Below are 13,716 nucleotides of genomic sequence, written 5' to 3'. Positions count from 1 at the left end.
TATTTCAGGATGACCCCAGTTTTCCCACACTTGAGTAAAGACACTATAAGCTGTGATGTCAAACTGCACAGAAACTGGGGGGGGGGGGGGGGGGAAGTCAAAAGTCTACGTACACCAGCCCCATAAAGAAGTCATCTACAGCAGTGTTCCCCACCTCCGGTCCTCAAGACCCAACAGTACAAACTTTCAGGAGGGTAAGGTAATTAATGTTTCAGCTGCTTCTGAATTTCTACAAAATGTACGGTTGGTGGCCCAATAGGACAGAGGTGGGGAACACAGACCTAGAAGATTGTGCTACCGTGTAAGAAATATACTTAAAGGGAACACAAGGTGAAAGACCTGCAGAGGCTGACATTTTCTTTTAATCAATGCAGATTGCCTGGCTGTCCTGCTGATCCTCTGCCCCATATATTTTTAGCCATAGACCCTGAGCAAGCATGCAGATTAGATGTCTGACTCGTCAGACTGGATTAGCCGCATGCTTATTTCAGGTGTGTTACTCCGACTCTACTGCAGCCAAAGAGATGACAGCCAGGCATCTAGTATTGTTTAAAAATAAAATACGGCAGCCTTCACATCACCCCCACTTGGGTTCCACTTAATGCTACACTGGAATACTGGACTTGAAACTCTCAGTGGTTGGTAACCTGAATGGGATTTATATTTTCCGAGTCTGATTAAAAACTATATGCTTCTCCTACAGAAACAAAATTCAAGCCTGTTCAGGATAATGACATATAAAAAAGACCTTTGATGGCAAGGGACAATGCAAGTAACATGTCATTTTGATTTACCGATCAGCTTTATGCACTATGGTTACAGTAGGCCTTGAGTATGGAAGGCAAATAATTCTCATCACCCACAGTAATCAAAATGCCAGCTGTTGGAAAGTGGACAGACTGGTTGCTATCGGAAACAGTTTATCCTCAGATGGAATAAAGTAAATAAGTTTGGCATACATATTTTTCATTATGCAACGCTTATGGACTGTGCTGGGGGGAGAGCCACTATTTGTACACAGCATGACAAGTCTGTGCACATAATGTAATTAAACTGCAACAGAAAGATATAAATATAAACATGAGCATGCATACATCGATTTGTGCCTGCATTATGTGCACGCACTTATGAGGATTCCCAACATTCAGTTGCAAACTTACGAGTTTAACAGAGATGGGCAGAGTGTGCATCAAACACACACACCTACCGGAAGGATTTGCTTACCAATACTTGAGCTGGCCTTGCATCTCAGTGACAGGAAACTCCTCTATTTCATTCAATACACCCCACGACGGTATCTGTTAAGAAGGCATTTGTACTCATGCCAACTCCGGCAGTGAACAGTGAAGCTGGCCACCAACTGCATTGCCTGCGAGTACGGCTACAGCAAGGGAAGCAACGTTAAAAAATACTTACCCAAACACCTGTGTCAAGTTTAACATTTTACCATTGGCAAAATGGGTCACCATGCGGACGTTAAAAGCAGCCGAATAGCTGACCGGTTAGACACGAATTTGCTTATTTATCACACGCTCCCCCCCCCCCTTCCCTTTTTAAAACCAGCTTTTATAGCTTTATGACTGCTGCAAACATTTGTCAGATCAAAAAAATTATTATGTGCAAACAAAAGGCTTTAGGAAAAACAAAAAAAAAGGTAAAATCAAAGTCTGTATAGACAAACTTTTTTTTTTTTTTATTCATTTTGAAGTAAAAAAGATCCCATGTACTGCCACTAAATCAGGCAGTTTAACATCAGAAAAATAGCTGATGTAAACATGTTGGGGGTCTTGAAGAGTGTTAAAATTCAGACAAATGCAAATTATAAATGCTGGTTCTGGTATAGTGTAAAAATCAAATGCATTGTTTTCTCAGACTTTTCTACGATAATAAAAAAAAAAAAAATGGTTTCAAATCCCAGGAAACTCTCCTATAACTAAGATAAAAATAAGTCTCAGACACATGCTTGCTCACACATCACAGACATACACAATTATTCACACACGTCAGACATGTAATTATCCAAATATGAGGACTACACATTGTGGTCTCAGTCTATAATTTAAAGATAATGGAGACTATAGAGATTACACAGAATAAGATTTTTTTTTTTTTGCAAAGCCTCTTAATTCAAAAGGCTTAAAAACAGACTAATCTTCTTATTAGAGTGCTCTGTTGCTAAGAATGGACGATGGCAAAATACAAAATTGAGCAGTTGGGATCGTAACACATGTAAAAATTACATTACCTATAAACTGAATAATGTGGGATACATGGGTAATACGTCAAATGAGTAAAATCTATAGAATAATGGATAATGCAGCAATTGTGATGTGTGCATATTGTGACTAGCAAGAAGTTTTAAATCAGGATGATACCATTTTGTGACTAACAACTGTAACTAGTGCGTTTTCTTTTGGCGGCTGTATGTTATACATTCAGCTGAAAAATGCTGAAGGCAATCAACAAGAAAAGGTAAAAAAAAAAAAATTTCAATGGCTGCGCTCTTTCCCTCCCCCAGCATTCTAACATTGTTTTCAAATGTATGAGCGGAGGGCATAAGCAAAAGAGAGAAGAGGGCGTTACCACAGATCGGGTATATTAGTCAACCCCCCTCCCTGCTACACGTCTGCCTGGACAGCAAACAAAGAAGACAGAAGCCATTTTGATGTTGGAACACGCTAGAGTCTAAAACAACAAGCGAGGACGCCATTTTGAAGAACCTAGTAGACTATAATGGACGCTATCTAGAAAAAAAAACCTTCCTATGTTAAAAAAAAAAATTGCAAATTCACTATCAAAGAAAGGTATAATTTGATTTGCCTACAGAAAAAAATACCCTTAAAAATTAATAAGTAATCCAATTTATGGAAAAAGATGAAATGTGTGTTGTGGCAGAGAACAGGCAGAAATGAGAATTGTGAAATACCAGACATTACCTTTGTAGAGCGCACACACACAAGTTACACAAAAAGGTATAGGAGAAAATAAGGTTGCAATTTAAAAATGCTATGTATATATATATTCATGATTTTGCTATTGTAACCTGGCCTAAGACACAGTCATTGCTCAGCTCTGCATATAAAGGGGGATCACTCCACACTGGCATTAGGCAATCTTTATCCTCAGATTGCGTGCAATTCTCCTAGGTATTATTGCACACCTGCTGCAGGTGAAACAGGAATTCACTGCTGTGTAAACATTAATTCCATAAGGACACCTAAGTATCAGTTACTGTAGCAATAGGGATGCAGAGCCATAGAAGAAGCAAGTCCTTATATTGGTTTAAAAGAGTATCATCCGTCTCTATTGCCTCCCCGAGATACCTGATCTATTCTACCCCTTAATTTTATGCTCAACATCCTCAAATACAGTCCCTTCTCACTTCAGCATCCTTCTCTCCCTGCAATCTTTATGAACAGATTGCTCATGGATCTATCAGTAGAGCTGAGACTATACTGCCCTACTAACCTAAGTTAGGATGCAGTCAGTCTCCCACACAGAGATGAAACGTTAGCTTTATGGTCAAAGCTCCCCAACGTCATCTCTAGCATGGGAGCTCATTTCTTCCATGATAAATTAGTTAAAGGCTCATAGCTGCCTTGCTACGTAGACCCTTTATTATACGGCTTAATAGATTGTCAACAGAGCAAAGGCATGCCAAGCTAAATATTAGTTTATATAGTCATCTGGTGTCTCTGCAGCATATTAAGTCTCTCCTTGATTTGGCTCAGACTGCCATGAATTAGTGATACCTTTACATCTACAGTCCAGAATTATTCATAGGCGCAGGTAAAAGCTCTGAAAGGGGGTTTATCAAATTAGTGCAACCCATCTTGGGTTTATTGAATACATGGGGTAACGCTGTTTATGAAGGGGTTAAAGTTGGTTGTCCAAGTTCGTGTGAAAAAGCAACACTTACTATCCAAAATTCTCCTCCTGTGCTTCGAAACGTAGTTTTGGGCTAAAAATAAAAAAAAAAGGGGGGGAAAAAATAGAGTGGGATACTCTATGTCCTTTCACAAGAAAATAATGGGGGAGAGGGAATTTAATGTGCCTGCCTACAGCCGCATAAAAAAGGCTGCAGTAACCCTCGCTCCAAGGGCGTATCTCAATTCAGTGTTGGAAACTGTCCAGCGTGTCCTTTGCCTTTAAGAGCAAAATATATAGAGGGGGGAAAAGTCTTTAGAGCAGCTACAAGCTTATCTTTCACATAGAAAGACTTAATTTTCTAGCTTTTATTACCAGTGATTAGTCGGTTAAATTCTTAACCGCCCTAGTGGTGAGAAGAGGTGGGGTTGGGTTCATAATGGCGGCACAAAATTTCAAGGTGAAAGGAGAAAAATATGTAGATGATGTATGAAGAGGTGAGGGGGAGGATTTCCTTGAGAAATCAGTGTCTTCAGTCTTATCCGAGGAGGAAAGGCTTCTGGTCTTTGCTTATTAGTCTTAACTATCGTCCAACATGCATTGCTCAGACGTTGGAAACCAGCCACTATTCGTGAAGGCAGTTAAACCTGGAGAGACAAAAAACAAGGCACGTTAAGTATAATGCAACACGAAAACCTGCGTATTAATAAATAAGGGCGGCTGGGGAGGACAAGGCATGAAATGTCGGCGAGGAGGACGATGGGGAGGGGTAAGCCGCTGCACAACCAGCATAGCTCCTGACTAAACTTACCTGACGACGAAGCCTGGAATGGCGGAATCACGCGGCGTCAAACTTTATATAGCTTCGGTGACGTCGCATAGGGCGGGAAGACGGAGGGCGGAGTACAGGACGCGGATTGGACAGAAGCGTGAGGCAGAGTAGGATAATGAGTAGCGACGGCTGACGTATCACATAGCAGCCAATAGAAACCAAGGGGACGCAGGAGTCTTCTCGCATCACCCACCCCCCCTAAGTTATGAGTGTGCGCAGTTCTGTTACCAGTTGCCTCATAGAGCGCGAGTTCGATAGAGATAGCGATGACGCCATTTTGTTAAAGTTCTTCATAGTAGATGAATACAAGCGCTCTCCAAAAAAATGGCAGAAAATAACGACATTCCGAGTGATAACATTCTAATTTCATTGTATAGCTTTTAGCTGTGTTCAGGCATTATATTATAAATAAAGCTACTTGAATGGAAAAAAATGACCTTGAAACAAAACTGCGAAGAATGACACAGCAGCGAACGTTTGTTTTGTTCACTGTCAATAAAGTTGTGGTGAAAAAAAAAAAGCAAACGAATGTGTGCTGGCTGGTATCACTCTTCCCTCTCCAAGATGGCGTCCTCCTTGGGTAGATTATGTGTGACCGGCGTGAGAGGGGTTCTGTGGAACAGGGTAATGTTGGTATGGGTGTGGGGGATGCTTGGGTGTCAGGCGGAGGCTGCTGTTGTGTCTTTTAGAAGCGCCACTTCCTCGGGTTTGCAGATCTTTCCTACTGTACCATAAAATCCTTGATTTCTGTTGCCATGTTTGCGAATATATGATGTGCAGGTGTGGTAAAAAAAAATGTTGTTGTGACAGATTTTGCAACCAGCTGCAATTATTTATAGCTGCTACAATTATAAAATGCAACCTAACCTTATTCTCACTCAGAACCCTCCCTCTATACATGCCTAATCCTAACCACCCCCTGCCAATGCCTAACCCTCAACTCCCTGCTGATGCATAGCCCAACCAGACCAGCACCTATAATAATAATAATCATCTCTGTATTAAAACTTTGAAATCAGTTCTAGTCTGCTTGAGGGTGCCAGAGGTGCACCACCGCTATGGGGAGGTTAGGTTAGTGTGATGCATGGTAGCTGGGGGGGGGGGGGGGGAGGGGGGGGGTTAGTGTGGGGTATTGGAGGTGTGTGTGTGTGTGTGTGTGTGTGTGTGTGTGTGTGTGTGTGTGTGTGTGTGTGTGTGTGTGTGTGTGTGTGTGTGTGTGTTTGTTTGTTTGTTTGTTTGTTTAGTACAGGCCCGGAAAAAAAGGTTGGTGGGAGGTAGAGTCTAAGGGTTGCTTAGTGTGAGGCACTAGAGTAAGGGACAGGGTTGCCAAATCATGCCTTTAAATACAGACACATTTCAGTTGTGCAGGTTCTGGGGCTACTTGCGCATAATCAGTAGTGTTGATTTTACCAGGTAGCTACGTATTCAATCGGTATTTAAATGTGACCGCAGGAGAATAGGGGTTAACATAGTCATGTGGCCGTCTGATCCGATGCATCCCACATCGCGTCTCACATCATTTGGGATGCATCGGATCAGACGGCCGCATAGCTAGGTTAACCCCCCCCTCTCACGCGGTCACAACTGTCCCATTTAAATTTTGATTCCGAGTAACTATGAGTATGTAGCAACTGTGTAAAATCAACACTGCTGATTATGGACCCACTAGCGGTGCGTTTCTAAATGCTTGTGATGTGTAGTGTACTTGCTAATGTAATGCTATGGGGGATTTTGGGAATACTGATCTCGGCTATGATGTGCTCTCTTAACCTCTTGACGACCAGCTAACGCCGATTGCCGTAAACTGGTCGTCTGCGGGTTTCCATGGAAACGGCCGTTCGAGCGGCCTTTCCATGTCCGTTCACAGAGGCTGTCTCCGTGAACAGCCGGAGAGCCGCCGATTGCGGCTCGCCGGCAAAATGTAAACACGCGGGGAAGAAATCCCCACTGTTTACATCATACGGCGCTGCTGCGCAGCAGCGCCGTAAGGCAGATCGGCGATCCCCGGCCTCTGATTGGCCGGGGATCGCCAGCATATGATAGGCTGAAGCCTATCCTACAATGCGCAGGACGGATATCCATCCTGCTCAGCTCAGAGGGGAAGGGAGAAGGACGGAGCGCCGAAAACGCTGCGGAGGGGGGCTTTGAAGAGCCCCCCCGCAAAGCACAGAGAGCCGGCGGCGATCAGAACCCCCCAGCAGGACATCCCCCTAGTGGGGAAAAAAGGGGGTAAGTCTGATCGCCCTGCCTGCAACACGATCTGTGCTGCGGGCTGGAGAGCCCACGCAGCACAGATCAAACAGAAATCCACTGGTCGTCAAGTGGTTAAATATTGCCACTTTACACTTATTGGAACAGGCATCAAAAGTATGGGGGGCAACTATAAGTAGGGCAGGCAGTACACTTGGAGAAATTGCAACAACTTGGCACTCAGTACTTGTCTGCTAGAGGGGTATGCAAACCTTCATGAACATCATACCAACCAGGCAATCTTCACCCCTGAGCACCCCTGTACTGCGGCTTTAATGCAGTGGAAACCAAAGAACGTGCAACCGGTGTACATCAAACTGAAACATTTAGCAGAAACACAGTACGTCAAGGCAGACCGGGCAGCTGTCACTTTGAACGTTTTTTTCTATCTTCATGCCACATTATACATCCATCCATCAAGCAAGTAAGGAAATGCTCAAACCTGTTGACGCTGGCCACTTACATACCGGATAATTAACTCTTTCAGGCAGAGAAAGAAAAAAAGGAACACAGCATAGTTATTTGTGTGCTTGGCACTGTACATACCCATGTCTATCTCATGTCACACGTCACTTCGGGTATCCTTTAAAGGTGTTGCGTATCTTTTAGAGCAGAGAGGAGGTTCTGAGTTCAGCTCTGCTTTAACCTCCCTGGCGGTACGCAGATGCAGTGGCTGCGTTCACGGGAGGGATTTTTTTAAATAAAATGTTTTGTATTAGTTAGCTAGCACTAGGCTAGCTAACTATGTGCGGCAAGTCCCCCGACACCTCTCTGACCCGCCCCCGATCGCCGCCAGCAAAACCTACCCGTCCGCGATCGCCTTAGCTTCACTCATCGCTATGGCGACAATCGGACATGACGTCAAGCGCAGTCCCGATCCTCCCCATGGCGAAGCCTGGAGCTGATTGGGAGGCCGCGCCATCGCGGGATCCCCATGGGGTATGTATTGCGGCGGCGATCGGGGAGGACCGGAGGCACTTGGCTAGCTAACTATGCCCCCCAAGTGCTAGCTGAAGAATATAAAACAAATTTTATTTAAAAAAAAAATCCTCCCGGGGTCATGCGATCCCCTGCAGCGGCTAGACCGACATTGTGTCGAGCTTACCGCCAGGGAGGTTAAACAATACCAGTTGCCTAGCAGTCCTGCTGATCTGTGGCTGCATTAGTTTCTGTATTACACACCTGAAGTAAGCATGCAGCTAATCCAGTCAGAGCACCTGATCTGCATGGTAGTTCAGGGTCTGTGGCTAAAAGTATTAGAGGATCAGCAGGACAGTCTGGTAATGTCCATTGCTTTAAAGGAAATAAATGTCAGACTCCACATCCCTCTCAGTTCAGCTGTGCTATAAATCTGATTAGGCAGAAGATCCTGCATATGGGTGTAGCTAAATTTTGCATATTCTGTCTTTTCTGCAGACCCCCGTATCTGTGCTGCAAGTTGGGGTCCGTGCACTCTGCAGTCCACCTGAAACAGGCAGCCCACCCGAAGCATTTGACGTGTCTTCACGGTATAAAGACCAGCCTTGGGAATATCTGAACAGCTCAGGTAAAAAAACGATTTATTTCTTTGGCCTCTATTCATAAAACATTCAATTCACTTTATTGTCATTGTGTAACACAACGAAATTACTTTTCATGACAACCCCACGGTGCATATAGGGAACATAGTGATAGTAACAAGGAAGAGAAGAAATTATACAAGTATGCCAGGTATTACAGATATTTAAAAATTTGTACACAGTGTTAATTATTTCAGAGAGGATTCAGAGTTCATCAAGTTTATGGCGGATGGGAAAAAGCTGTTTTTCAGTCTGTTTGTGCGTGTGCGGATTGATCTAAAACGTTTACCTGATGGAAGGAGCTCAAACAAGGCATTTCCAGGGTGAGTGTTGTCCTTGATAATGTTTTTGGCCCTTCTCACGCTGCGAGTATTATACAAAAGTTCCAGTGATGGTAGTTCAGTGCCAATAATGGCTTCTGCTGTTTTAAAAACTGTAATGCTCAAAACAGCTGACTTTACCAAAACAGCTGACTTTACCGACCACTTAGCAAAATGTCAACTTAGAAAAGCTGTTACCGCATGAAAAGCTGACATTCCTGAGCAGTGTGGGGGAAATTACCGCCTTGTACAGTGATTATCTCAACACATGTCACTAAATGTCAATTCCTAAAGATTGAGCAGGCAGTATCAGGATGGAGAATACCGTCTGTTTAGAAAAGGCGATAAGGATGCGGATAACAGCCAAGTTAATGGAGACAGACCTCCCAGGCGGCAGCAGTGCGGCACAAAAAAGGCTTCCTGGAATACCCAGGCTGTGTTTTTTTAACCCCTTGGGTACCTGTTTTCAGATAAATTTCACATCAGAAAGCCTGCATGTGTAACATTTCTTGAAGTTCTTCTAAGCTATGGCAATTAAATAGATTGTTTAGAAAGACTAATAGACAGATTCAGGGCAAACAGAGGCAGTAAACAAAAAATGCACATCTAAAGGGAAGTTGGGGCTGACTCTTCTATTATAACGCTGTCTCTGCACGGAGGAAATGTATCAACTCAGCCAGCACCGCCAGTTTAGTTCGGGAATTCCCCGACCTTTTATCACAACTTTAAACTTTTTTATGAATTAGTACACAAAAGTCTAAAATACCGATGTGGTATTTTTTTTTTTTTTACCACAAAGCCTGTTATTCGCATCCTTATCGCCTTTTCTAAACAGACGGTATTCTCTGTCCCAATACCGCCTGCTCTAATCTTTAGGAATTGACATTTAGTGACGTGTTGAGATAATCACCGTACAAGGCGGTATTTTACCTCACTGCTCGGGAATGTCAGCTTTTCATGCGGTAACAGCTTTTATGAATTGACATTTTGCTAAATGGTCGGTAAAGTCAGCTGTTTTCAGCATTATTACTGCATGCGGGAATGCTTTATGAATAGAGGCCATTGTGTGGTAAATCTTTCCATACTTGGCTTTAGCTTTTGAGTTCTTCAAAGTATGTATTTTCCAGTACTCTTGTATTGTAAAGGTAACCATACATCTAGGGATTCTGATTCAATCCACAAAGGGACCGGCTTTTATTAAGCAATTGACTTCAGTATTGATCGAAAGTCGATTGACTAGTGTTACACACACTACAGACGATATACTATGCGATTCACCTTAACGTAAACCAGAACTGTCATAAACTGAAGAATTGATACTTACCCGGGGCTTCCTCCAGCCCCATAAACACGTGTGTGTGTGTGTGTGTGTGTGTGTGTGTGTGTGTCTCGCGACGTCCTCCCATGGTCAGCCTCGGTAGGAGCTCAGTCGCGTCCAGTCTGGGTCTTCTGCGCATGTGCGCTGGAGGTTGATACTTACCCTGGGTAATTATCAATTCTTCTGTTTATGCCAGCTCTGGTACACTTTAAGTAATCGATCTGACCGACGCTGTCTTCATGCTCCTTAATGTGAAAATTGATTGAGTCAATCAAATTTTGTGAACAGTAGCCGATTCCTGTGCGATTGACTGATATATTGATTGCATCCTACTTGATCGACTAAGCTGGTCATTCAGCATATCAGCCACTTTTCATCAGTTGGGCATACTGGTACACACTCGATTCTTTTAAATGATCGAATCAAATGGTCGATCGTACAGCCAAATCGCCACCGTAAAAGTCCCAGCTGACAGATTTGGGGGTTGCATTGTGACAGCTAGGTGGCTAGAAGACCTGGTCAAGAGGAGCACTTGGCAAAAAAGGGGCCTTGGGAGAACACTACAATCTAGTCTTTCAAGCTTCTTTGTATCAGAAAACGTCAACGCTGATGCAACTCCATCCCTGGACAGGATCAGACTGGAGCTTGGGCATATCTGCACAGATATACGGTAGTTGTAGTAATCCAGCCTCCTATGACTAATTGGCTAGGCAGCAAGTCTAAACTGATAATACCATCTTCAAATGCATTATAAATGTATCTATGCCACACCGGGCACTTATTTATTTATTTATTTTTTGTTTTAGATTTGTTCTCCCAATATTTTTTGTTTTGTAGAGTACCTGGAGCGTTATGGAGAAAATAAAGTCTGGTCTAATTATAGAAGGAACCACAAAGGACCTATCCCACCACAGAACACCCGCAGGTGTTGCATTGTGAGTCTGAAGACAGCCAAACTGAGCTATTTTGAATTCTCTTTTTCTATATTTCAAAGCCCAGTTCCTTTAAAAATAAATATGTATATATGTATGTGTTTTCTTTAAACAATATTTTTATGGAGAAGTTATACATTTACAACAAAACTGGTACCATAACATGTTAAATCCTAGAGATCAGGCTATAACCACTCTGCGACCGCTTAACGCACAATTGCAGCTTCAGAGTGGCTCCCCCAGGACCGCCTAACGCGGAATTGCGTCATCTCGCAATTCGCAAGATTTGCAGGAAACAAGTGCTCGCTCAAGCGCTGTTCCCTGCAGGGGGAGAGAGGCGACTGCAGCGATAAGCCTGCTAGCCCGCAATTGCAGCTGGCAGGCTTCTGATCAGAGCTAAGGGCAGTCAATTAAATGTAAACGGCGCTGTAGAAGTGACAGCTTTGTCACTTCACTGTCCCTCAGAAGGCCGCACAATCTAATTCCTGCCACAGTCCTATGCTTTTGTAGGCAAAGGTCTGTGTACCGATTACTATCCAGTGACAATTAATAGGGGGGATTAAAGTAAAAAGGGCTTTAAAAAAACAAACCTAAAGATCGCAGGAGCAATCAGGGATCACCAGGAAGAAAACCCTGTTTGTGGCAAGAGAAGGAGGTAAGATTCATTTGACTACTAAGTTGTACGGCTGTGCAGTGAACTGTTAAAGAGACTCTGTAACCTCAAAAACATCCCCTGGGGGCTACTCACCTCTGGTGGGGGAAGCCTCCGGATCATAATGAGGCTTCCTACGCCGTCCTCTGTCCCACGGGGGTCTCGCTGCAGCCCTCTGAACAGCCGGCGACAGGCCCGATTGTCCAATTCAATATTTACCTTTGCTGGCTCCAGCGGGGGCGCTGTGGCTGCTTTCCGCTCCGAACTACACGGAAATACCCGATCTCAGTCGGGTCCGCTCTACTGCGCAGGCGCCGGAAACTTGCGCCTGCGCAGTAGAGCAGATCCGACGGCGATCGGGTATTTACGTGTAGTTCGGAGCCGACGCCCGTCAGAGCGCCTGCGCAGGAGCCGAGAAGGTAAATAATGACATCATCTTGTACGGAGGGCTGCAGCGAGACCTCCGTAGGACAGAGGACGTCGTGGGAAGCCTCATTAGGATCCCGAGGCTTCCCCCACCCGAGGTGAGTACCCCCCAGGGGATCTTTTGATGTTACAGATCCTCCTTAAAGCTGCACAGCACTGAATTGTGAAAAATGGCCTTTGTCCCTTAACCTCCTTAGCGGTAACCCCGTGCTGGACACGGGGTAAGCCGCCGGAGGGTGCGTAAGCCGCCGGAGGGTGCCGCTCAGGCCCTGCTGGGCCGATTTTCATAATTTTTTTTTTTTGCTGGACGCAGCTAGCACTTTGCTAGCTGCGCCAGCACTTTGCTAGCTGCGCCAGCACCCCGATCGCCGCCGCCGCGCGCCCGATCGCCGCTATCCGGTGCGGCGCGCGCCCCCCCCCCCAGACCCCTGCGCTGCCTGGCCAATCAGTGCCCGGCAGCGCCGAGGGGTGGATCGGGTCTCCCAATGACGTCATCCCGCCCCGTCGCCATGGCGACGGGGGAAGCCCTCCAGGAAATCCCGTTCTTTGAACGGGATTTCCTGATCGCCTATCGCCGGAGGCGATCGGCGGGGCTGGGGGGATGCCGCTGAGCAGCGGCTATCATGTAAAAAAAAAAAAACTGCTGCGCTGCCCCCTGGCGGTATTTTTCATACCGCCAAGGGGGTTAAGGTAGCCATATATTTATCAATGATGGGCAGATTTGACAAAGAGACAAATCCTCTCTCTAATTGAATCTGAAATCGATCTGGAATTGGCCTTGTGACGCTGCCTTGCTGGCCTGACGCTGTTCCCCCAATGTGCAATGTACCTCCTAGTGTACTATACATTACCTGTCCGCATCCTCTGCTGGCTCCGTCGTTCATACATCCTTCCATACACGCTCCCCACGTGGGCGCATGTGTAACATCACACGCACGTGCCTACTTTACTCTGGCAACCATGTGTGGCGCTTTTATGGACCAAGGACTGTGCCCAGGGCTAGCGGCGGACACGGACAGGTAATGTATAGTGCACTTGGCACATTGCGGGGGACAATGTGTGGGGTTGCATCGCATTTGTCTCTCGTCGTAATATCGCTTGACATTATCACCACGCACCCGATTGAGCAAGTTGGCCCAACATCTTGCAGCATGTCTGACTGATTCATGCAACTAAATTCATCCTGAAATTGGTCACATAATCGATCAGGCATGCACTTGGCGGCACCAATTTTCATCAGATTAAATTAATTGAATTGCATGGTCGATCGGCCACTAAGTCGCCTGATATATGGCCACCTTTACCTTTGCAGCTAATTGCAGCGGAGGCAGGGCTGTTCTAGCCATGGACCTCCCTTTAGTATATTGAGCAATGAAGGTGTGATTTTTGGCAACGTGACACAGCAGAGGTGGCTAGGAGATGTTGGGGCTTATGGTTGGTAAGGAGCTAGAATAGCGAAATCACTTTGTACAAAATACTCGCACACAAAAGAAGTATGCGAAAGGAACGCTTCTATTTAAAGTATCAAAGTACATATGTAAATAACCTCTATAGAAACCT

The 13,716-nt window shown here is 44.9% G+C and overlaps 3 protein-coding genes across 5 annotated transcripts in view; 2 read left to right on the top strand and 1 right to left on the bottom strand.

The window, feature by feature from the left end:
• Positions 1-4,889, bottom strand: part of PPP1R10 (protein phosphatase 1 regulatory subunit 10) — a 46,664-nt gene extending 41,775 nt beyond the window's left edge. The window contains exons 1-2 of one of the 3 annotated variants that reach the window (XM_068250414.1): positions 4,679-4,889; positions 3,920-4,514 (exon numbers count right to left, since the gene is read on the bottom strand). The gene's annotated coding sequence lies outside the window, so the exon portion shown is untranslated. The remainder of the gene's footprint in view (positions 1-3,919; positions 4,515-4,678) is intronic. The other 2 variants (XM_068250415.1, XM_068250416.1) reach the window with 2 other exon arrangements.
• ABCF1 (ATP binding cassette subfamily F member 1) overlaps positions 1-13,716 on the top strand; it is a 413,240-nt gene that overhangs the window by 200,065 nt on the left and 199,459 nt on the right. The gene's annotated exons all lie outside the window — the stretch shown is intronic.
• The window catches only part of MRPS18B (mitochondrial ribosomal protein S18B), a 36,566-nt gene continuing 28,047 nt past the window's right edge, over positions 5,198-13,716 (top strand). The window contains exons 1-3 of the mRNA XM_068250420.1: positions 5,198-5,323; positions 8,366-8,495; positions 10,984-11,081. Coding sequence (XP_068106521.1) covers positions 5,228-5,323; positions 8,366-8,495; positions 10,984-11,081 — 324 coding nt within the window. The 5' untranslated portion in view covers positions 5,198-5,227. The remainder of the gene's footprint in view (positions 5,324-8,365; positions 8,496-10,983; positions 11,082-13,716) is intronic.

The sequence above is a fragment of the Hyperolius riggenbachi genome, chromosome 8 (assembly GCF_040937935.1).
Source record: "Hyperolius riggenbachi isolate aHypRig1 chromosome 8, aHypRig1.pri, whole genome shotgun sequence".
Taxonomy (NCBI): Eukaryota; Metazoa; Chordata; class Amphibia; order Anura; family Hyperoliidae; genus Hyperolius; species Hyperolius riggenbachi.
This window is presented reverse-complemented; position numbering and strand designations above follow the sequence as displayed.